General features: G+C 41.4%; 1 protein-coding gene across 3 annotated transcripts; it reads left to right on the top strand.

Moving 5' to 3' along the window:
* The first annotated feature begins 2,235 nt into the window (after positions 1-2,235).
* LOC110068076 (uncharacterized) lies at positions 2,236-21,760 on the top strand. Of its 3 annotated transcripts, none has more exons than XM_089270552.1 (2): positions 2,236-2,518; positions 6,519-21,760. In XM_089270552.1, the coding sequence occupies exons 1-2, from the start codon at positions 2,496-2,498 to the stop codon at positions 20,650-20,652; spliced, it is 14,157 nt and encodes a 4,718-aa protein (XP_089126678.1). In that variant the 5' UTR covers positions 2,236-2,495; the 3' UTR covers positions 20,653-21,760. The 3 variants fall into 3 exon arrangements, with proteins under 3 accessions (XP_089126678.1, XP_089126680.1, XP_089126679.1); XM_089270554.1 differs by lacking the exon at positions 2,236-2,518 and adding an exon at positions 5,034-5,195; XM_089270553.1 differs by lacking the exon at positions 2,236-2,518 and adding an exon at positions 5,034-5,200.
* The last annotated feature ends 1,870 nt before the right edge of the window (positions 21,761-23,630 follow it).

Genomic DNA, 23,630 nt, shown 5'->3' with positions numbered 1-23,630 from the left:
TCCACACTTCGCCGGAGAAATTTAAAAACGCAGCTTTATTTCTACGGTTAGGCCTTCCGTCCACACTACTCCGTCACGAAAACGGAGCTTTTCGAAAACGCTTTTCAAACCAGAGGAATTTGAAAACGCCGGCTTTGCGCTTTAGTGTGAACGGAAAATATTTTGAAAACGTAGCTTTTCGAAAACGATAACATTACAATAATCATGTGACTTCCCCGACCGAGGTTTGCTCAAACACAAATCCAAAATGACCGGTGATTGTTGCGTTTTCAAAATCCTCCACTGTAGTGTTTCCGGAAAACATTTGATGCGTTTTCAGAGTGAAAGCCCCGTTTTCAAATTTTTCTGGTGTAGCGTAGACGTGGCTTAAGACTAGGGCAACAAGTGTTTGTTTTTTTTCAATCCGTGTATTCTGCGCAAAGTCGTCGTAGAGTCGCCGAAGGGTTTCCGATTCTTTTTGTTTTTTTTTTATTGCAAAAACACATAATTATTTACATGGCACTTTAATCTATTTTCAATTCAATACTCTTTATCCAATCAGAAGCTGCGATAGAACTCCGGGAAGGTGGTCAGTCGAGTTTGTCGCCGCCAATCGTACTTCGGATGAAGACGAAGAAAATCGCGTTATCACAAAACAGGACGAGCACATTCCAAAAATACTCCTAGCTTGCTGTGTGAGTTGCCTTGCAAACTCTGTAGTCAAGAATGTGGGCCAACCGTAGACTCAAACAGTAACTAACCCACATTTGGTATATTAAAATTTAAAGTAATTAGTTGACGAGACTTGCGGAAGAAAGGACTTCTACATTAAGAATTTTCTTTTTTTATATCCCTAAACCGCATAGGTAAAGTCTGTATATATACGAGCCAAGTGGCTCATCAGGCCGGAGCTTATCCCGGTTTCAGTAGCATGACGCGACTAGGAGTATTTCTACTCCCCCCTGGATGGGATGCTAGTCCATCGCAGGGTCACCCCCCAGCATTCAATTCGCCGGTACCCATTTATACACCTGGGTGGAGAGAGGCACTGTGAGAGTAAAGTGTCTTGCACAAGAACAAAACACAATGTCCCTAGCCAGGGCTCGAACCAGGACCGCTCGATCCGGAGTCAAACGCACTAACCATGAAGCCACCGCGCCTCCCACCGCATGGACCCTTATCATAAATGGTTTCCAATCTAAAATTGTTTTTGCAGACCTCGTTTGAGAGTAAAAATTCTTTTGAATTATCAACTCAAAAACGAGGTTAGTCAGACTAAGTTGTAATACTTACAAAAGAAATTATAATCAGCAGCCATTCAAGAAAAAGCGCTGTAGTCATAGTACAATTTAAACTATAGGAAATGATCAATCTTCGAAGGATTCATCCTCGGAGACCAAGGGACAGTTATCTGGAACAGAAGGAGGTACACCCGGCAACAATCGCTTTGTTTTTTCCGTGTTTACCTCATCCCGTACTAAATAACTGCCTCTGGGTCGCCAAGGAGGCAAAAGATATCGCTCTGAAATGGTACATGTCTTATTTACGCGGCCTCGAAACCCAGTGACAGTTTTAACACAACTCTGATATGAAAGTCACGAGATTTGTTAAATTCAATATTCCATTTATTGATTTAGACAGATTTCTTAAATTAAACAATCAGATATTTTGAGCCTAAACCAAATCAACATTTTGATGCTAATGACACAGAATTATGTGACGAGAAACTTTATTCTAATTAAGTCACATTATTATATCACATCATTATATGGCAAGTATAGTCTTGAGGTAAATCCGAGCGTTCTAATTGGCTCTTACTTGGTCGGGATTTCGCCATACGGACCGTGTCCATGGAAACGGTCATAAACCGTGTATTTTTTTCTTCCGAAAGGAAATTTAAAATTGGCAGCTTGACGCGAATGCTATCTAATAAACTACTTACTAACCTAGCTTGATCGAGCCGTACGGTTCAATACTGGCTCGAGGACGTGGCAGCACGGACTGGGCGGCGCAGCGAGGTCCGTACAATAACGGCCGTCGCGCTTGGTTATTAGTAAGAGGTCCATGTTATTCGAAACACAAATCATGGTATATATATATATTGCCACAACCAGCAATCAGTTTGACTTCCAGACATAAGCGAGCAGTATGTTTGCCACCAATGTTGTTGCTTTTTTCTTTGATATCTCCTTCAAGCATGTTGCACATTGTACAAGCCCATTGTCTTGTAATATATCCCTCTACTGATATTGCCATGGCAACCTTCAAATTTCCTGTATCACGTGAGCATTTCTTACCGCAGTGTTGAATTAGGCTGCAGCAGGTTGCGTCGCCTTTCGCAGAGAAAATCGTGCCGGTTATTTTTATGCGCCGAGAATGCGCAGATCTTTGCTTTCGTTAAAACGATTTATTCAAATGAAGCTGTAAAGAAGTATATGGAAATCTTCGTTTTGATTTATGCTTGAAAACACTCATTATGACAAAAGAACAGTTGTGGATTTTGCCCACGGGTGGTCATGTTCACACGCAGCCAAAACAGGTAAATATTCCGCTTGAAATTCTGAATTTTGCAGCTTAGCAATGCTCACTTTTCGTTTCGTTTTAATCCCGTGAAATGCCTATCATTTTGCATGTATAATTTCGATATGATATCATGTCGCGTGTTTTAATTATTCAATATTTTCTCAATGGGGAAATATTTCTTTTGAGCTTATTGTGTGGCGAGAATTTCCCTGAGAATCGTATCAAAATTAAGATTTTCTTCGTTAATTGTAAATCGAGCATCGAAGGGCCGCCTTTCGTTAATTTAAATCTTTAATTTTTAGTAGACATGTAACTTGGAATACGAAAATAATAGTGATCATTTTTGCCCGTGTTTTATTTAACAGCTTTTCAAACTAAGCCAATAGCATTCAAGAACTTCTGACATGAAAGCCAATATTTACCAACGAACCAAGCCATTATAGAATTTGATTTTGCCTTTGAAACTGATAATTCAGTATACAATTAGTTGTTAAAGCATAGCGATAAAGTGACCATTGCAAGCTGTCAAAAAGCTACATAAACGGTGTTTATGCCTTCCTGGAGAGGGTTCCTGTTTACAATCCTATGTTCTTCTCCCTCGATAAGGAAATCGATTGGTCGGGTTTACAAGAGATGTACTGTGTCGGATGCAATATTCGCCCGGTCACTGAGAGCAAAATATAGCACAGCCTTCAAAATTTCATTTTTCCAGAATTCCGTTTACAACACCCGAGTATAAACATTGATTTCTTTGAAAGAAAAAAAAATTGGGTGAATGGTTTATGTGTATAGTGTCATAGTATAATTTGTATCGCCAGAAATATTCTGTACCAACGTTTGCTTTTAAGGAAAATTCCAGTTTCAGTTATCTCGTCAATACTCGTCTGTTTTACTCTGATATTCTACTGCGCGTTTGATAACTTATGATGAAAGAAAGTGTCTTATTCCCGATCACGAAAAAACATCTTTTTCAAAATGCGGCCACACAAAAATTCAAATTTTCCAGCTTTAAACATGCAATAAAAATTGTTTTTACAACTGGAAGTTATTTTCATAATATCTGCAGCCTCCCAAGTACAGATGATCAGGAAATATTTTAAATTATTCAAACCGGTGAAGGTATTACACGTAAACTAAATATTCCCGCTATTCACCGGCTCTGAGGTGAAAACTATCTGAACATTTCGATTTTTTTCCTTTTTCGTGAAAAAATTTGGTTTCGCGAGATTTTCAGATTCTAATTGGCGAGTACTTTATCTGCAAAGACCGTAAATCAACCAACAATACAAGTCTTATTTACTTCCTGTAAGAAATTGTGCGTGGCAAGATACCTAAGTACTGAGCTTGTGTTTCTGTGACGGTATCTGCGAGATAACTCTACATTTTAGACAGGTATTGAAGTATTTTGCGATACAAAACTGCTAGCTAACATAGAAGCCTAGTATATCGGAACACGAAACATACATAGATGTGAAAAAATATATCTAAATGCACCACGGGAGAAAACGGAACGAGCAGGTAAATACCGAAAATTTTTTATGTTAAACATGTTTAGTAAGGAGGGGTGTGAATACGTTTTCGGATCGACGGATTTGGCCTTAAAAAGCGCACGGATTGTGGATTTTTGCGGTAAATCGAGTGGATTCGCGGATTTGAAAACACAGTGGATCGTGGATCAGCTGTGAATTTTGGCGCGGATTCCGGATTGTGCCTGTCTTGATGTTCGAATCTTGGGTCCTAAACGAAATTTGGATCATAGATCTTTCTTCAGCCTTGGTCGGTACGTTTTTCGACCAAAAAAACGAACGAAGCTCATTTAAACTCAGGTGTGAGACTTTTATTGGAATTGAACTGTGTTGTAGTCATCAAGCATGTTGCCTTCTTTACTATTTGTGCGAAATTAGCACTGGCATTCACATTTACCAGTATACCTTTGAACTTTTACACTTCTGTTTCCGGATGTGATTTTGGTTTCGGATTTGAACAAAAATATTGGCGGATCGACGGATTTGGCGCAAAAAAGGCATGGATCGGAGGATTGGCATACCCCTATTTACGCCCCTCAGTAAGGGTACTTTTTATTCGGTGCAATGTCGTTCGTTAAACAGAGTTCACAAAATGATTTCAGCCTCGACCTGATGCTGGGCAAATAATACTTTTGTGTAAACAATAATTTAAATCATAACTTGCTTTGTAATTAAGTAGTTTCAGCAGAGCTTTTAAATTTTTGGAGAGATTTCCAGGAATAAATAGCTTGTCTTGTTATGCAGATCTGAAGGATTAAAAGGAAACGAAACAAAACTAGAATCAAAGTTTCTGGCCGTTGTGTTAAGCTAATTGTACAACTTTATTATAATTGAGTTTGTTTCGCCTTCTCGTTCTCTTACTGAATAGAGCTGTTTGTAAATAACGCGGGAAAATACTGCACGCTGATTGGTCGGTTGCTTCATTAGCAAATCCACCAGTCGCCAGAGAAAAGCGCGGTGATTCGGCGAGAGGTTTTTCCGCTGATTGTATTTACCTTGCGGTCGATAAGACCTGACAAAGATAGAAATATTGAAATTTATTTCATGCCGTAGTTCCGCACTTCAATTTCTATCCGAAGGGAAGTTGACAAGTTAGCATCGTTGAAGATGTCTCTGTACTAATGTTGCTATGTGACACAGGAAAAGCTTTCCTACGGAATAGGCTTGGTAAGGTGCGTGTTCTTTTACACATTTCTTTTTGGCATTCGCTGGGTTTTCTAGCATCAAACCATTTGCTACAACCCACAACAGAGTCTGTTGGAAAAAAACATCTTTTCTTGAAATAATTATTCTTCTAGTTTATCATTCATTTTCAGTTTTTGCCTGACACAATCTAATTATAGTGCCAAATATCTTCCTGTCCAAAGTCCAGAGCTGGTAATTTTATTGTTAATTGATCGGTAATTGCATTTAACTGGAAAATATTAGCATCAGTTTTGAAATCAATTGATACATCCAACTTTGACGGTAAATTTTTTTATCTTTATTCTTAAATAACTACGTTAGGCTTAGATATACTATGTTGCCGTTTCTCGTTGTTGTGTATGAAATACACTTTATTGAGGGTATATAGCAGCAAGAAAGAGCTTATTTCCCGCCTTATAAGTCTCATATCTCACAGTTCATTGCAGATTTCAAGCCTGAATATATTTTACGTCTCGTTTTGATGTTCAATATAAGCTGAAACTAGAAATAAGCAGACTTAATGCGAGATAAAAACGCGTATCATATAGTCTTAAGGTGAATACCTCAACCAGCCACCGGCCGTCTCTGACTTGCTTGAAGCTGATACCAGAATTTATCTCGGTCGAGTTCGTGCGATAACAACGGAATATTTCTTCGCTCTCGCGCGTATAAAGGTGTTAACTCGATTTAAAACTTACAGTGAAGGAAAATAACACTCGGTAATATTTGCATTGTTTCATTTATTTCGCATATTAAATTAAGTTAAATTATGTTCTTAATATCTGTAAAACAGGTCTATTAATTCTATTATATTTTATCTAACCTGGCACATCACATAATTATTCTCGTCAACAGTGCAAATATTGATTTATTTAGCAGACCTAAAGAATGGAACCTAAATTTTAAATGGTCATGAATAACTTGGAGCATTTTTTTTTCTGACTTGAGAAAATGTTAAATACCATGGAAAATACACCTGTAAGCGTACTATAAAACAAAAGGCTCAAAGATTTTTCTTTTTTGTGTAAAACTCAATCGTAAGAAATACTATCACTTTATTCAAGGAATTTTCAGCGTGTAAACAATACCCCTGCATCGAAAATCCCAGACGCTTTCGACTTTTATGAAAACTCAAAACATGCGGTTTATTTTCGGAATAATTAGTGGCTTTCCTCTCGATTCCGTAATCGCAAGCTAAAATACGCATTAAGAATAACTATTTTTTTCCACCTATCCCTTACAAAGTTGAGCAAAATCGTTTAGATTTTTTGTATAGTTGACTAGTTGTGTTGTATATTTTTCCAGGGCCATCTCGAGCAAATTGAGATCTCTGTGTATAATGGAGGACAACAGACGTAGAGAAAAAGTAAATAACTTACGATTAGAAATTGAAAACCTAGAGTTGAAGGCGGCCGTTGAGTCGAAGGAAAGTGTTATTCAACTCCTTCGCGAGGAAGTAAAAGCTGTACGCGAGACAAAAGAGACGAGATCGGTAACAACAGAGCGTTTTTATCGTGAAAATGAAGTTCAAGAGCTTCACAGCGCGGTACAGAGCAAAGACATTGCTGTTAAACAACTGAAGGAAGGACTCACCAGCGCACATCAAAACATTGAACAGGTGCACCAACAGTACGCACGCGCGAGAGGAGAGCTTGAAGCGAAAGACGCCACGATCAGCAGGTTGCATCAAGAAAATGACAAATTGCAAGAAACACTGGAGGCGACCCAAAATGAACGACTGCAAACGCTCGATAGGCTCAGCGGTGTGCAAGCAGAGCTCTCCGTGGTGCGTGTTGACAAGAACTGGTTAGAAAACCAGGTAAAACTGCAGCAAGAAAGCCACTCGAGTGAACGCTTGGTCAGTGAGCGAACAGAAACAGTCAAGGGTAGAGACGGGTTAGTGTTTACTATGGAAAGTGTCTCTAAAGACAAGCAAACGTTGCAGGAATTGATAAACACTGCTTCGCATTATGAGGAAATTATACGCAGTTTGGAAGGTGGGAGCCGAAGCGACGGGCTTAGCGCACGAGAATCGCATCGACTTGCTTCGGCAACGAGTCCGAGACACGGCGAAATGTCGAACATTGACGAGAATTACGTGATCGAGCTTGGAAGTAAAATGTCGGAGGTTGAAGAACGCTTGAAGAAAGCTGTGGTGTCGCAGAAGTATCAGCTGCAAGCTGAGAGGGAACAATTAATTCAGGAATTCAAAAATATGCAAACCCAGCTTCTCCAACATCAAAGACACCATGAAATTCAGAAGAATGAAATATCATCAAAAGAAACTCTGATACAGAGACTTAAAACTGCAAAAGCAACTTTGGAGATTGAAGTTGAAACACTTAAAAGTGATCTGGCAGCTAGCCGAGCGGAGAGCGACAAATATTTACAGGAGCAAAGAAAATTCCAGTACGACTTGACTTCGTCAAGAAGTAAAATCTCCAAACTTGAAGCGGAATTGGAAAACGAGAGAAGGCAAAGAGAAATGGAAAAGCATAGGGTTCAAGAATTTGATTCACGTAGTCAAGCAGAGAGAGAAGAATTGTCCAAACTAAAAATTCAGTTTCGAGAACAGTACCTGTCGAACGAGAACCACATACGAGAGATTGCTGCCAAAGATAATCTTGTCCGCCAGCTGCGAGAGAGACTGGAAGCTAGCGAGGTTGAAATCGATAAGTTCAAGTCGATGCGCACCGCTGTACAAGTAACGCAGACGGAAGTTGGCCGAGAAAGAGAGAATTTGCAAGAGAAGCTACTCGCCTCGGAACGAAGATTTGCCGAATTACAAGCCACCTACGAAGACTGCCGACAAAAGAACGAAAGACTACATCGTGAATTACAAGAACACCAACAGAAACATTCTAGAATCGACGTAGTTGAAGATTCTCTTGAGCAAATGAAACTGAGTCTTGAAAATGACTTGCTGATTGCTCAGAAGAAGTTGTCTAAGCTAGAGAGCGCTTATGACAGCTGTCAAAAAGAGAAGCTACAGCTACAGCAAGAATTACTACCAGCGAACACAAAAATTACTCAGTTGAAAAACGCACAGGAAAGCTGCCAACAGCAGAAGGCACAACTGCAGCAGGAAGTTCTTTCATCGCACAAGCGGCTGGGTGAGTTTGAAGCTAAAATCGAGCTGCAAAGACAGGAAAAGGCAGATGTTCAACGCGACATGAAAGCTCTAGAGAACCGATTTAACAAAGTGGAGCAACAACTTCAACGAACTGTAAGTGAGAAGCAAAGCCTGATAGAGAAGTTAGAGGAGGCCAACAGACGTTTGTTGAATGTTTCAGATGACGGGAAACGAAGAGAATTTGAATGGCAAGATCACCAGAAGAAGTTTGACGAACTGAGCTCAGAGATTCACAAGAAAGACAAGACATTGTATCAGCTTAGAGACGAAAAAGAGCTCCTGGAGGCTGAAATTCAGCGATTCAAGCAAGACTTTGAAACACTGAATAAAGAGCTCGCCGCATGTCAGCGGGAGAAAGGGAACCTGCGAAATGAACTGGCCTCTGAACGACAGTCAAACTCCGAGGTCGAAAAAGACTGTGGACGTCTGAAGCAAGAACAAGAAAAACTTCAACAAGAATTGAATTCAATGAAAGACAACAACGCCCAGTGGAAAGAAATGTGTGATAAGATCCAGCATGACAAGGAAAGATTGCAACAGGAACTGCTGGCAGCCCAGAGGAACATTTCCAGATACGAGTCGAATCAGGAGAGCGACAAACGGTCCTCACAGCAGGACACTATGGTATTGAGGACCAAGATAAGTGTGCTTGAAAGCGAAGTTCAGGAACTAAGGAGGAACGATGAGATCTCTAAAACTAAGACGTTAGAGATTGAGAAGTGCAAAGCGGACTTGAGTAAATTAGAAAGAGAGGTTGACGACGGCGCCAGAAAGATTGAACGATTAACAAAAGAAAGCGAGATGAAGGAAAGTTTTCTCCAGCAACTGAAAAGAGAAAATATGTCTCTGAAAAGGGAGTTGGACTCTGCTCTTAAGGATTCCGGGGAATATTCCACAAGTTATGTTTCTGAGTCAAGAGCAATCGAAGTTGAGGTTGAATTACTTCAAAATCAACTTTCGGGCACAAATTCGCAGATGAAAGAACTGGAAGAAGACCGCGACTCTTTGCGACAGAAGAACCTGGAGTTTCAAAAGGAAATTGTTTCACTAGAGGCGAAGAGCTCGGAATTGGAAAGGGCTTATGGAAGACTACAAGATCAAGAAAGAAGACTTCACCACGAATTAGAAGGCTGTAAGAACACAATTAATCAGCTTGAAAAAGAGCTTTTCATCCATCAGGATACCAAAGGCAAACTTGAGGGCGCGTTTGAGAATTCTGAAGACAAAAAAGACGAGTTGGCAAGAGAAATACTGGACACAAGGAAGAAGCTAGCAGAACTGGAAAACTTGTACAAGGTTACGAAGAATGATGGCGAGTCTAGGAGGGAGGCGGATCGTGTTAAGATTACAAAGCTTGAAAGCCAAGTGGAGAGTTTGTCAAAGCAGAAACAACAAATGCAGCAACTACTGGAAGAGACCAGGGATGCAGCGCGAAGGTACCAGGACGAACTTCACAAAACAGAAACAAAACTTCAAGAACTGCAAAGGGACTCAGAAGGATATTACAAAAATATTCACTCTAAAGAAGCACTGAACAAAAGGATCCGCCAGGAGAAAGAAACCATCGAGAAGGAACTCGAGAGCGTTCAAGTCCAGTTGGTAAACACCGCTTCCAACGTGGAGTCCTTTGACATGGAGAGGTATGAGCTGATGCAGGAAATGCGTCTAGCAAAAGACAAAGTCCAGGAATGGGAGAGTGCTTACAAGATGCTGCAACAAGAACATAAGAGTCTGGAGAAGGAACTGAGAAGCGCTCAAAGGATGGTCAATGAAGTTGAAAACGAGTTTAATAAAAGTCAAAAGGACCGCCAGAATGAAATCCGCACAAATCATCTTAAGGTGAGCAAGTTCGAGTCACAGGTGCAAGTGGTTCTCAAGCAGAGAGACTCGCTGAAAGAGCAGCTGGAAGACGTTCGTGACGAGTTAAGAAAAACTAAGGACGAATACACACATCTGCAGAAAGAATTCATTCAACACCAGCAGAGATGTGATGCATATAGAAAAGAGCTCTTGGCAAAAAGTCATCAGATAGACAAGTTGGAAGATGAGAAAAACGCCTTACAGAGGAAGATGGAGCAGATGAGAGTGGAGCTCGGACAGAATGAGATGACGGGCCAAGCCGTGAAGCAGAAGAGAGATATCTTAGAAGGGGATTTGCAGTCAGCTAGTGATAAAATAACAGAGCTTGAATATGCTCTGACCTCACTGCGATCGGAGAAAGAAGAGATTCAAAAGGATCTGTACCGAGTTACAAGCAAGCTTACCACTGTAGAGGACTCATACGCTAAGGCTCAGGAAAAAGTGAAAGATCTGGAAATTCAGCTGAACGCAGCTCGTAAGGTTATAGGTGATCTAGAAGAAGAGCTGTCCATAATCAAGAACAAAGCGTCCCAGCTTGAAGCAGATCACGGGTTCAAGTTTGCACAGATTGACGATTTGGAGGAAAAGCTGGATGCAGCTCACAGAAGCTTATCCGAGATAGAATCAGCGTACGAGTGCAGTGAGCGTGAGAAAGAAGATCTTAAACAACAGCTGACACACGCAGAAAGGAAAGTGTCCGAGCTTAGACAAACCATCCAAAGAAACGAAGAAGAAAATGATGATTTGGAGAGACAACTGGACAGCACTCGACACCGGACAACAAAGCTTGAAAGTCAGCTAAGTCAAGCACAGAAGCAAAAGGTGCAGTACAAAGATCAGCTGGAAGATGTCAGAGCAAAGCTGCTGAAGTGCAAAGATGAGCTAGGAACTGTGCAAAGTCAGTTGTATGACTGTCAAAGAAGCCTGGACGTCTTAAGGAAAGATACAGCGAACAAGGACAGCACCATTACAGAGCTGCGAGGAAAGTGCTCTTCGTTAGAGTCGACGTTAGGGCAAACTGGTGAAGCGCTCGCGAAGCAGCAGACTGAGAATGATCTACTTCAACAAAGTAAACGTGATCTTCAGGAAGAGCTCTTGCAAAACCAAGAAAAGTTCCAGGAACTTGAAGCCATGTATAAGCTTTGTGAACACGAGAAGCAACGACTCGAGGAAGAGATTCACTCGTTTTACAAGAGACTTGCAGAGCTGCAGGGTTCCTATCAAACGTGTGAGCACGACAAAATGGACGCACAGCGCCAGGTTATGGTTCTGGAACAGAAAGTGAACAACCTAGAGGTCGTTTTAGGACAGACACAAAGGGAGAAAGCGAGCCTAGAGTATCACTCGGGAGATCTGAACGTTTCAAATAAGAAGGCAGTTGAGGAATTGGCAGTGGTCAAAGTTCGCTTGGAAGAGAACCAGAAGTCATTCAGCGAGTTTTCAAGCGAGTTGTTTGAGAAAGAAAGGGTTATCGAGGAGTACAAGATTAAGATAACTACACTCACGACTGAAAATGATTATCTGAACTCGGAGGTAACAAAGAAGAAGGAACAACTTTGGCAACTGGAGAACGACAGACGAAAGTTGCAGGACAAGTGGAGAGAAACAAGCGACGAAGTAATAAGGATGAAGCCATTGTGGGAGACTGCCCAACGCAAAAAGGAACAGATCGATACAGAACTGCAAGCAAACCGAAAGAAGGTAGCAACATTGGAATCTGTTTTGAAGAAAAATGAAGAGCGAACGATGCAGACTGACAAGGAACTTAACACGTGTAAGAACAAGATCGCACACCTCGAAACCGAGCTGAATTCGTTACGAAGGAAGGTCTCCGTAATGGAGTCACATTATGAAGAGGCAAGAAAAGAACTGGATGACGTAAGAGAGGAGTTACGAGGAGCGCAGGAGAAAAACACAAGCTATTCCATTCAGCTTGATACCGCAAAAAGTGAACAGCTGGATCTCAAACAGCAGATTGCAGTCTTGGAGAAAGACGCTGCAGAGCACGAGGAAGAAATCTCAAGCCTTCGAGGAAAGAAGGAGTCTTTAGAGGAGGACCTTTTCACCGTGCGCAACAAACTGACACAGATGGAGTCGACAATTAACGCCCTTGAAACACAGAGGACGAATTTGAAGGAGCAGCTGAGTGATTCAAGGGACAAGAACGTTGACCTAAAAGAGGAAAATATGAGAATTGCCAGCCAACTGAAAGAGCAACAAGGAGTTGCCGAGTCGTTGAAAAAGGCTCTTGCGAAGAAAGAGAAGACAATTGAGGAATTGAACGAAAGAATTGCTGAATTAGTAACGGAGTTAGAAACACTTCGACAAGAAGGAATGACGATAAAAGTATCCTGCGCGAGTCTGCAAGGTGCACAGGAGGACTTGAGTTTCAAATTAATGGAATACGAGAGCAAGGAGGAAAAGACACAAAACGACCTTCAAGAACTTCGTGATTCTCGGGATGAGATGGAGCGGGAATTGAACATCGCCGTGCAAAAGAATTTGGAGCAAGAGAATCGAATGAAGAGTTTACAGCGAGAAAAAGACAGACTTAGGTCGAGTTTGGACGAGACTGTAAGAAAGCTGACCAAACAGTCTGAAGACGGATCGAGATCACAGAAAGAACTGCAAGAAAACCAGAGGATCATCGAACAACTTACAAATGAAAACCGAGCGATGGATTCTCAAATTGAGGAACTCAGAGCTGTGAAAGCAGCGGTAGAAAGCGAACTGGCTGACATTCGGTCGGAATATGAGGAAAGTAAATCAAAGAATGAAGCAATTGAGAAAGATATGAAAGATTCCGATCATGAACTTAAGCGGTTCAAAGATGATGTTTCACGATTAGAGGACTTGGTGGCTGACTTAGAGAAGGGGAAATACGCCTTGGAAAAGGATCTGCAGCAATCCAACTCAAAGTGTTTGAATTTCGAAAGTTTGCTCGTTAAATGTGCTCAGTCCGAAAGCAATCTAAAGCATGAGCTCCAAAGTTCCAGCAACAAGATCTTAGCATTGGAATCAGAATGCAAGTTGTCAAAGCAACAAAGCAATGAAATCAAACGTGAAAACGAAATTCTAGGAAGGAAAGTGCGAGATCTCGATGAACTATTTAGGAAGAGTGACAGAGAAAGGAAGGAAGTAAGACAAGAATTGATTTTAACACAGAGCAAGTTAGCAGACCTGGAATACAAGTACGGTTATGAATACAATGAACGTAGTTCACTCAGTGCTCAACTAGAAGATGTCAATAGCCAAGTCTCTGCAGCTTTAGACAAAGCTCTCAGTTTAGAACAAAAAGTCGCAGAGCAGAAGATTCTTCTTGACATGGCGAACAAGGAAGTAGACGACAAAGAAGAAGTTATCCGACAGCTGAAGAACAGCAAAATGTTTCTTGAAGGGCAAAGAGATAATTTGAAACAGAACGCTGTGTCTGGAAAGGAAGAAGTCGAACGTCTGCAGCAAGAGATAAGTCGATTTCAACGCGAAAACTTTCAACTGCACAAAAAGACAACTGAACTGGAGTCAAAGCTTCGAAAAACTGTAGCAGAGAAAGACCGAGCTCGAGACGAAGCAAGTACATGTAAAGATGATCTCTTTGTACTGAAAAACCAACTGGATGAGTCTCAAGAAGCCAAAGAGGTTCTTGAACATCAGCTCGAGGAGTACAAGCAAACCGCCCTGAACTACAAAAATAGTTTCGTGTCATTTCAGAGACAGGTAACCGAGCTGACTGGCCAGTGTGACGTGTTCAAGGAGACCCTCGACGCAAGAGAAGGATCGATTGGGCAATTAAGAGAAGCCAAGCGAATATTCGAAGACGAAATGGAACGTCTTCAGAACGCCCTTAAAGAGAAGGAAAGGGAGAATGATTCGTTGATGACAAAGAGGAAGGAGCTGGACTCTAGCCTAGGCTCTGCATTAATGCAGCTAGCCGAGGCAGAGGGCTCCTTGAAGGTGACCAGAGAAACTGTTACAAGATTGGAAGGCGACTCGGATTCTCTGAGGAGTAAACTCAGTGACATGGAAAACAAGATGGTGGATCTTGAACAGAGAGAGAAGGATGCTCACCGAAATAATATAGTTTTGAAGTCGCAAATTTCAAGCCTGGAATCTGGTTACCAGACCAGTCAAGAGGATCGTGTTGATCTGGAGCGGGAAGTTCAATCCCTTCAGGCCGAGCTGGAAGACATGAGGACATCACGCGAGGAAGATCGTGAAGAACTCGTGAATTTGAGATCCGAGGCTCAGGCAAGCAGGAATAAAGTTTACGCCCTTGAAACACAACTTCAGCGAATTGAAAAGATCAAGGATAGTTTGGAACAACAGGTGAATATATTTACATCAAAAGGCAGCGACAATAACAGTGAACTTATTCGTCTTCAACGTAAAGTGCAGGAACAAAACCTGCTTCTGGAGTCTCACAGCAGAGACTTCGCAAACAAGGACGAAACGATTGAGATGTTCAAAGCAGAGAACAGGACTTTGAAAGCGGATGCCAGTAGTCTACAAGAGGAAAATGCCAGGATCAGGTCAAGTATAGATATTCTTCAACAACGGAAAGATGCAGCTGATAAGGAATTGTTCGATGCTTTGAAGCAAGGTTCGGAGTTTGAGCTTCGTCTTGTTGCAGCTCAGGAAGAGAACGAGGAGTTAAACAAAGAACTAGCAGAAAAGCAAGAGAAGGCTACCAATCTTCAAGAGGAATTATATCGAGCACTGAAAGACTTGGCGAGTCTAAGACACGAGCTGGAAGACACACAGTCTCGAGCAACAAAGACTAAAGATGACGTTGCTGAGTTGCAAAGGCAGCTGAATGAGAAAGAGGCCAGTTTTGAAACGTGTAGAAGCAGCAGCGAGGATAAAGACAACAAAATTGGTTCTTTGCAGTTGGAAGTGAATACATTGGATCAAGAATTGAAGTCTTTGTCAGAGGAACTGTCCAACGAGAAGGAAAAATATCAACATGCTCAAGACGAAATAAGGAACCTGCAAACAGAGTTAGACATTCGAGAAGCAAGTGTAACAGACTTTGAGGAAACCGCAGAACGTCTCAGAAATGAAAACGAGAATTTGAAGAAAGATGTGTTATCTTCCAAAGAAATCGAGGCGGACATTAGAGAAAGATATCAGGCCGTGCAACGAGAGCAGGAGAACCAACAACTTGAGCTTGCAACACTGCAGCAGAAACTCATATACGTGGAAGAGAGATACAGTAGTGTTGCTGAAGATAAAGACAAGCTGAAGGAGGAGTGCATCGCACTCAAACGAGATACCTCGGAGATGAAGATTGTGCTAGATGGCGTACAGCGAGAGAAAACTAAAATTGAAGGCGAGTTGACAGTTGTGAAGCAGCAGAGCACAGACTTACAAAGCAGGATAACTAACATTCTTCGAGAGAAAGACAAATCTACTGAGGAAGTCTCGTCAATGAACAGCTCATTGGCCACTTTGCAAGTGGATTATAAAATGATTTTGTCTCAAAAGGAAGAAAAGGACAAGGAAATAATCGATCTTAATAACAAACTGTCGAAAACCGAGCTTGAATACCGAGACTGTGACACAAGAAAGGCCTCTTTACAAGGAGAAGTCAGCGGCCTGCAGAGGAAGGTGGATGAGCTGGAGCACACGGTGGCTTATCTGGAACAGAAAGACAAGGAACTTCAAACAGAATTCATCGATTCTCACAAGAAAATAACAGCTCTCGATCAAGAGCTGATTGTAGCTAAGAACAAGATTACAAGATTGGAAGCCTTCAGTGGCGTCACAGAGGGAAAGGTAAAGGTCCTCAACGATGATCTTTTCAATGCGGAACAGAAAGTCTCACAACTGGAAATAGCCTTGAGTGCAAGTCTTGAGAAGGAGTCTCAACAACAGAAAGATCTCCTGGATGCTTTCAAGAAAGCAACTGACTTTGAGGTCGCTTACCAAACAAGTCAGTCTGTGAAGAGCCAATTGCAACAAGACATTAACACGTATAAGAATAAGTTAACGACGAGTGATCGTAAACTACAAAAAGAAATCAAGGAAAGGACTCTACTGGAAAGCCAATTACAGGAAGCAAAGCTCAAGATTGACAATCTCAAGTCTGAGTTGACAAGACATCAGAGGAAGCTAACAGAACAGCAACAGCAAAGCGACACTAAACACAGGGACAATGAAAGTAAAACAGCTGTCATCGAGACACTTCAGTCGTCAAAGAAGAATCTCGAAAACGAAGTTGAAAATCTGAGAAGGGATCTCGCAAGTGCGAAGTTTTACTCGGAGAAACTTGGACACGAAAACAAAGACTTGAAGCATCAGTTAGAAGCGAGCCGAGAGCGCTTAGCAGACGTGGAGTCGGCTGCTGAAGTAAACTCACGCGAATGCGACAGATTAAACAGCGAAATACTGCAGCTCGAGACTTCATATCAGGAGTCACAGCTGATCTGCGAGATGCTTAGGCAAGAAAAAGAAGGTCTTAATTCCCAACTTCTTGAGGCTGCAACTCCAGACATGGATTTTGGACCTGCGGAGGACTCTGTAAAGAAAGAAAAAGATGAGCTGGAAAGCCAACTGTCTAAAGTCAAAAGAGAACTGGATGCCTTGAAATCTGCACACGAAGATATGGCCACCGGGAAAGCTAAGGCAGAGGAACACCTTTCTGCGATGACGAGAGAACTTAATGAGCTCCAAGCGGAAATTCAAACATTTCGTCTCGATAATACTAGAAAAACCTTTGAGCTTGAAAGTGCCAAAAAGAGGCTGAGCGAGTTAGAGGTGTCTTATGAACAGGTTAAACTGGCAAAGGAAAGGCTACAGGAAGACGCCAGTGATTCGGAAAGGAAGTTGGTTTCCCTTGAGGCAAGGTACGAATTGTGTGAAAGTCAAAAAAATGACTCGAACAGGGAAGTGTTAAATGTGGAAAAGAAGCTTGCGCTGCTTGAGTGTTCATATAACAGAATTCGTGAAAGAGAGATAGATCTGGAACGGGAAATTCTTGAATCTCACAAGAGAGTCACAGAGTTAGAATACGATCTTCAAGCAAAGAAAGAGCTTTTGGAGGAGGCACAAAATGCTGTACGAGACTTGGAAGAAAAGAATGACGACTTACAAGTGGAAATTCTTGACGCTCAGGGAAAGATCAACGAGTTGGAGGCAACTTGTGAGAGTTTGGAGGAAAAGGCAAACAGCTGGGGAGAAGAAGCAAAGGCAGCTGAACAGCGAATGAAGGACGCAGAAGAGGTTCACATATTTGGACAACTTGAGAAATCAGAACAGCAGAATGAACTTGCGGTGCTAAGGGATAATATCTCAACTTTGGAGCGAGATCTCAACAAAAGTAAGAGAGAAAAGGAGGAATTGCTTTCCCAAATGGATGATTTGAGGAACACGAGTTTCTCAGATCGTGATGATGTCAACAGCTTGAAGAAACAACTAAAGGAGCTAGAAAGGAAGGTTTCTGAAGCCAGCCGAGAAGCTGAAGATAAAGCGGCCGCTTTAGACAACATTCAGAGACAAAAGTCACTTCTCACGGATGAGGTGGACACTATCAGGAGGGAACTGTTTGAGAAGGAGAGATCTCACGAGGACATTACAAGAGAAAAAGACACAATCGGCCATGAACTGGAGATGCTCAGAGATGAATTGGAAGAAAACAAGAGAAAGTTAAAATCAAGTGAAGAAGAGAAGGAAAAGATGCGAAATGAAATGATATCGACGCATAATCTTGTCTGCACATTGCAAGATAACAATGAAACAAATGAAGTTCAAAATGGAATGCTAGAACAGGAGCTTGAATACTTGAAAAAGAAAGTTTCTGATACAGAAATGGAGTTACAAACGTACAAGAAAAAAAGCGATATTCTGAAACAAGATCTTCGTAGTTTCCAAGATGGTAGTTTCTCAAGTAGACCGGACCGAGAATCCGCCCAAGAGGAGGTCAGGCTTCTAAGGAATGAACTTCAAACCAATACTGAAAAATACCGAGAGCTTGAAAGGTTCTGTAAAGAAAGCGAAGACGAGAAAATGAGGCTTCAGAAAGAGCTGTTGGACACACATAAGAAGGCTTCCGAAATGGTCATAGCGCACCAGTATTGTCACCAAGAGAAAAACGCATTGCAAGACGAGATCGCTTCTTTGAAACAAAGACTGAGGGACCTGGAGGATAGGCAGGATGACACCAAGGACAAAGCAGATGATCTTCAGGACGACATCTTAGATTTGCATAGAAAACTGAGCAGAGCAGAAACCATGTACGAACAATCTCAAGAAGACAACAACAGACTGAACTCAGAGCTGGAAGAAGCACAGAAGAAAATTCGCGCTCTTGAAGATGAACTCTTCGGCATGCGTCGTGAAATGACCCAACTTAAAAGTAACAATGACGAGAACATTCGACTGCAGAGATTACTGGACGACAAAACCAAGGAAGTAAATTACTTACAAGAGCAGTTGGATGACCGCGGCAATAACTCTACGTTGGAGAAGAATCGTCTGCGAGATGAACTGGAGGAAGCCCTGGAGAGGCTGCATAAAAGCGAAGCTGAATTATCAGCTAAAACCTTCGAGCACGACCGCGCTGATGACGAACATCAACGAATAGTGTTCGAGAAAGAGACTCTGATTAGTGAACTTAACAGTCAAATTACCTCTCTTAACTTTGAAGTTTCCACTCTGAAAAGAGAACTAGTATACAGCAGGGATGACAAAGACAGTTGGGCCGAAGAACGAAAGAATTACAGAGAAGAAGTTTTCAACTTAGGAAAAGATAAATCACGGGCTGAAGAAGAGCTTCGCCTTCTCAAAGATGATTATGAAAATACCAACGAAAGGTTAGCACTTGTGAAAAAGGAGAAAGATTACTACGAAGAAGAGAACGGAAGAATCAAGGAAGAACTGAGAGCGGCAAATCTCGAGATTGAGCGTTTGAAGCGAGAAATGTCCATGAGCAAATATGAATACGATTCGTTTGAGAGTGAAAAGAGCAGCCTCAAGGAGGAGATTACCGCGGTAAAATCAAGCAAGTCAGAACTTCAAGAGGACCTATGGCGCGTTAAATTGGAGTTAGAGAAACTAAAACGAGACGCCGGCGTAAGAGGGCGAGAGCGCGAGTCGTGGGAAAGGGAGAGAGTGAACTTACAAGACGAAATCCAGACTTTCAGAAGTGAAAAACGCAACCTTGCCGAAGAGAACCGTGAACTTACTCGAGAAAATGAAAGGCTCAAGGCTGAAGTAGCGTTAAAAGATGAAGTCACCGATGATGCAGGGAAGGCAAGGAGGGAAAAAGAAGAGATTTACTACGAATACACAGTGATAAAGGAGAAGTACACCAGGATTGAAGAGGAACATAGGATCATCGTGATCGAGAAACAAAAATTGGTTCAGGAGAAACAGAATCTGGAGTTTGACCTCGATGATTGTAGAAGCAAGCTACGAAGGATCGAGGACTCCAACAAACTCTCTGAGGACGAGAAGCGGCGGTTAGAGTATGAATTAAGGACAGCGAAGGAACGAATCTTGATTGTCGAGCGCGAGTTCGATTCCAGAGCTATAGAAAAAGAGCAGATCTCTCAGGAAATAAGCAGCACCAGAATTGAACTCAGGAAAGTCGAAACCGATCTGCAAAATGCTTTGAGGAAGCTGAACGATGCGAACAATGACGTCACGGCGAAGCAGACTCGTCTCGAGAGACTGGAGCGAGAACTTGAAGATCAGAGACGGGAGTGTAGGTCACAGGACCTGGATCGAGAACGCAAGGCTAGTCAGATTAGTAATTTGCAGAATACGATTGAAGAACTGAAAAGCGAGATCCAGAGTTTACAAGATGATCTGATACTCAGTCACAGAGCGTATGAGCAGTGTAAGAAGCAACTGGAAGAAGCAGAACTGTCAGATCGCTCGGACGACAAAACAGAGACGTCGACACTTCGTGTAGACGTCACGGAAAGACCTCAGCAAGTAACAACACTGGACATCGATGTCAAACCGCAAGTAACTACACTGGATATCAATGTGAGACCACATACGACATTTGACTACAGTTTTACACCACAGACTACGTCAACAGTATTTGACTTGCCGTCACAGAAGCAACAAACGACCGACTACAGCTTCACCCAGCAGAGTAATTCAACAGAGTATGACCTTCGTGTAAGACAACGTGAAACATCCGACTACGGCTACACCCCACAGACTACTGCAAGTGAATTCGAAGTAACTCCTCAAACAACCACACTGGATATTGATGTACCGGACCGTCACGAAACGACAGAATTGGAAATTAATATCGAAAGAGAAACCCAGCGCCCTCCCGTCGCGTCATGGAGAACCAGAAATACGTCATCTTTCCAGGTGTATAGAGACCGGAAGTACAGTCCAGTGCAGTTTGCTCTTGAGGAAGAGGAAGATGGAGAATACGAGATAGCGCAGATTGAAAGTAGAAGCACGAGAAGAAGATGGAAGTATTAAGATTCTCTTGGCAATGAATAACAGTGATCTAACTTCCATTTAGAATGCCACTAATAGTTACATGTAATGAAGCTATTTGCACTGTGTGTGTTTGCAATGACTTATGGCTGAAAAGACTGCGAAGACCCTTGTCATTGTAAGCAAAACATTCCTTAGCCTGCTTTATACAAGACGTGAAATTTCTTTTAGCAGCTTTAAGCGCTTTTCGCTTCCAAAGCCTCGAGGGATAAGCAATATACTGCTTCCAAGTAGCTTCATCACATTTGTGTTTGCAAATATCCCGCTTGCACGGTAATAGGGTATGGGTTAAGTGACTTGGAACAAACCGTTTACGAGGAGACTTTTTTAAACTTTAGTAGAAGTTTTTCACATTATCTTAATAAATTGCGAAAGCGTGACTGCTTTTTTAGAGCAAATATTATAATTATATGTTAGGGAATTATTTTAATTGTATTGATTCAAAAATACGAGTAATATAGATGGAGTGAAACTATATTTATCAATTTGGTACGGGATTGTTGTAATTATTTAACAAGACACAGCCTTCTGTGTCTAACCTCTTCCAGTGAAGTTCTCATTTTCCACAGTAGTCCTGTTTGGACAAATTCATCTATATATTAAATATAGTTGAAAAGAGCATATTTTCTATGGGAAAATCTTCAATTCGGTGCAGAAATTATCTTATAATAGGCATTGACTTATAATTGAGCAAACACTTCTGTCAAGAGACCACATGAGCTGTAAGCTTTGAATTTACGTTATGAGTTTTTTAGTGGTATTCTAACTCGCTTATAGCGATTTTCATGCTAGACTGCATTATAGATTACATTTTTGTTACTTGTATATTGATAATGTGTCCATATCTTACACAAGGGAATGATATGCGACAGAACAGTCTTTGTTCAAAGCGTTAGTGATGCATGTAGCATCTCATAGAAATTTTGTTGTAATGCCATCGAAATTTTTACAACATTTTTCATCACTTAAGACTCTTCGCAAGAAAATTTAACCGTCCGTGATGTATGTGTTATAGTATATAAATCATTTTAAAAATTATTGGCTCTTCTTTAAAAAAGCGTGGTAATAAATGGACTTCTTTACCAACAGATTTAAGGCGCTTTTTTTTATCTGATCCCAAACAACCTCACAACCTTTTTCGCCTCTTCTCCATTCCTGACTTTTCGAGAACCGCGGTGGTTTAGCGGTTAATGTGTCGATCACTTCTCACTTTTTCAAGCCTGGCTTGTCTCACTTTGTTCTTGAACAAAAACGGAGGTTACTGCCACTTTCATACGACAACCTTACAAATTCCTGTGTGGGTGTGGCATTGGCCTCATGGTTAGCGCGCTGGGCTGCGGATCGAGCAGTCCTGTTCTGAGCCCTAGTCAGAGTCACTATGTTGTGTCGTTGGGAAACACACTTTACTCTCACAGTGCCTCTCTCCACCCAGGTGTAAAAATGGGTACCGGCCAACTTAATGCTGGGGGTAACCCTGCGGTGGACTAGCAACCCATCCAGGGGGGAGTAGAAATGCTCCTGGTCGACTCAAACTTCGGTAACCAGGATAAGATCGGGTGGTATGATACGGGTCACCTTGCCCGGCGTAGACTTGCCCCTTTTTTCCAAACTTCTGAGGGTTACTGAACCTGGCGATGGATTAACAGCCATCCGGGGGATTAATAATACTTTTTGTCCCTTTATGATACAGATAAGAACCACGGTCGCCATCGAATTCTCCTTACTCCTTTATACTTCTTTTCAAGAATTTACTGTTTCATCAAGCGATCAAGTTCTAGTGACACGGAAAGTATTCTTTGTCTTCCTCAGTTTCGGGTTCACTACATACGTCTGTTTACAACTGAGACGAACATACTGATAACGGCGTTTTTTTAACTTTTTCGCTTGGTGGATAAAATTAAACTAAAACCACCAAGCTTTATAGCTCCACTCACAGAAGCGAAGAGGATGAGTGAGAGAGTGAGTTGCCCGTAAACGAGAGGAAGTGCATCCCTGCCCCTTGCAAATGGGAAAAAAACCGACCGGAGTAACAATTAACCATGCGCGCTTCCAAAGAACGCGAACCACACATCGTCTCATATCGAGCAGACAAGAGGCAAAGACTTGCAGCGACAAGTCTTTTCGAGTGAAGTATCAATTTTGATCAGACATCTTGTCACAGTGAACAGCAATTCTCCTAGCGACTTTCTCCAACAATTCTGACAAATATTTATTTTGAACTGGGGCAAGTCGAAGGGAAAAATATATATTAAAAATGTGAACTATAAACTAGTTACACATTTTCATGTAGTTGTTCCTTATTAATGAAGCGCTTTTTAGCAAGTATCGCTAACATAAAGTGACATGGAAATGCATTTCCTTTCAACCGTCCGTTTGCTGTTGTTGTTTTATCAGCTGGTTTTTTTCCCCTAAATGAACCTGAAATGAATTTATAATTTAACCTCAATGAAATATATCGGGAGAAAAATGACAGAGAAAAAACTATGGATCATTGGGTTTGGTAAACAGGGAGGACCTTTTTCGCTAAGTTCATCCTATTTATGTATTAACCTTGAACTCTTTATTTATTTTGTATTTCCCCTAACTTCTGTAGATCTGCAAAACATCTTAATTTGGAATGTGTACCTCTAAATCAATTTTAAAACATATATAAACCATAAACTAATAAACATAGCTTCATAATTATGTCACACAGGTGTGATTCTGTCCTTGCGAGGTTTTATGCAGATCGATTTACGCAAAGAAAAAATATTTGTCAAGATACCTCCCGTACAGCAAACCTTGAGCAAAATTAAACTTGTCGACATCACGAAAACACCTTTTGTTGCGCGATAAAATTGAATGCTGACTATTAAAAAAGGCATTTTGTTTAGAACAATGCTTCGAAGGACTGTAGGCTCAGAATAGATAGCAATGAGAAATGAACGCAAAATGATTGTTTTAAAATGCAACTAACGTGT

Source organism: Orbicella faveolata, unplaced genomic scaffold, assembly GCF_042242905.1.
Source record: "Orbicella faveolata isolate gen_17 unplaced genomic scaffold, um_ofav_v1 contig_34, whole genome shotgun sequence".
Classification (NCBI taxonomy): Eukaryota; Metazoa; Cnidaria; class Anthozoa; order Scleractinia; family Merulinidae; genus Orbicella; species Orbicella faveolata.
The sequence above is the reverse complement of the archived record's forward strand: the minus strand, read 5'-3'. Positions and strand labels throughout refer to the sequence as shown.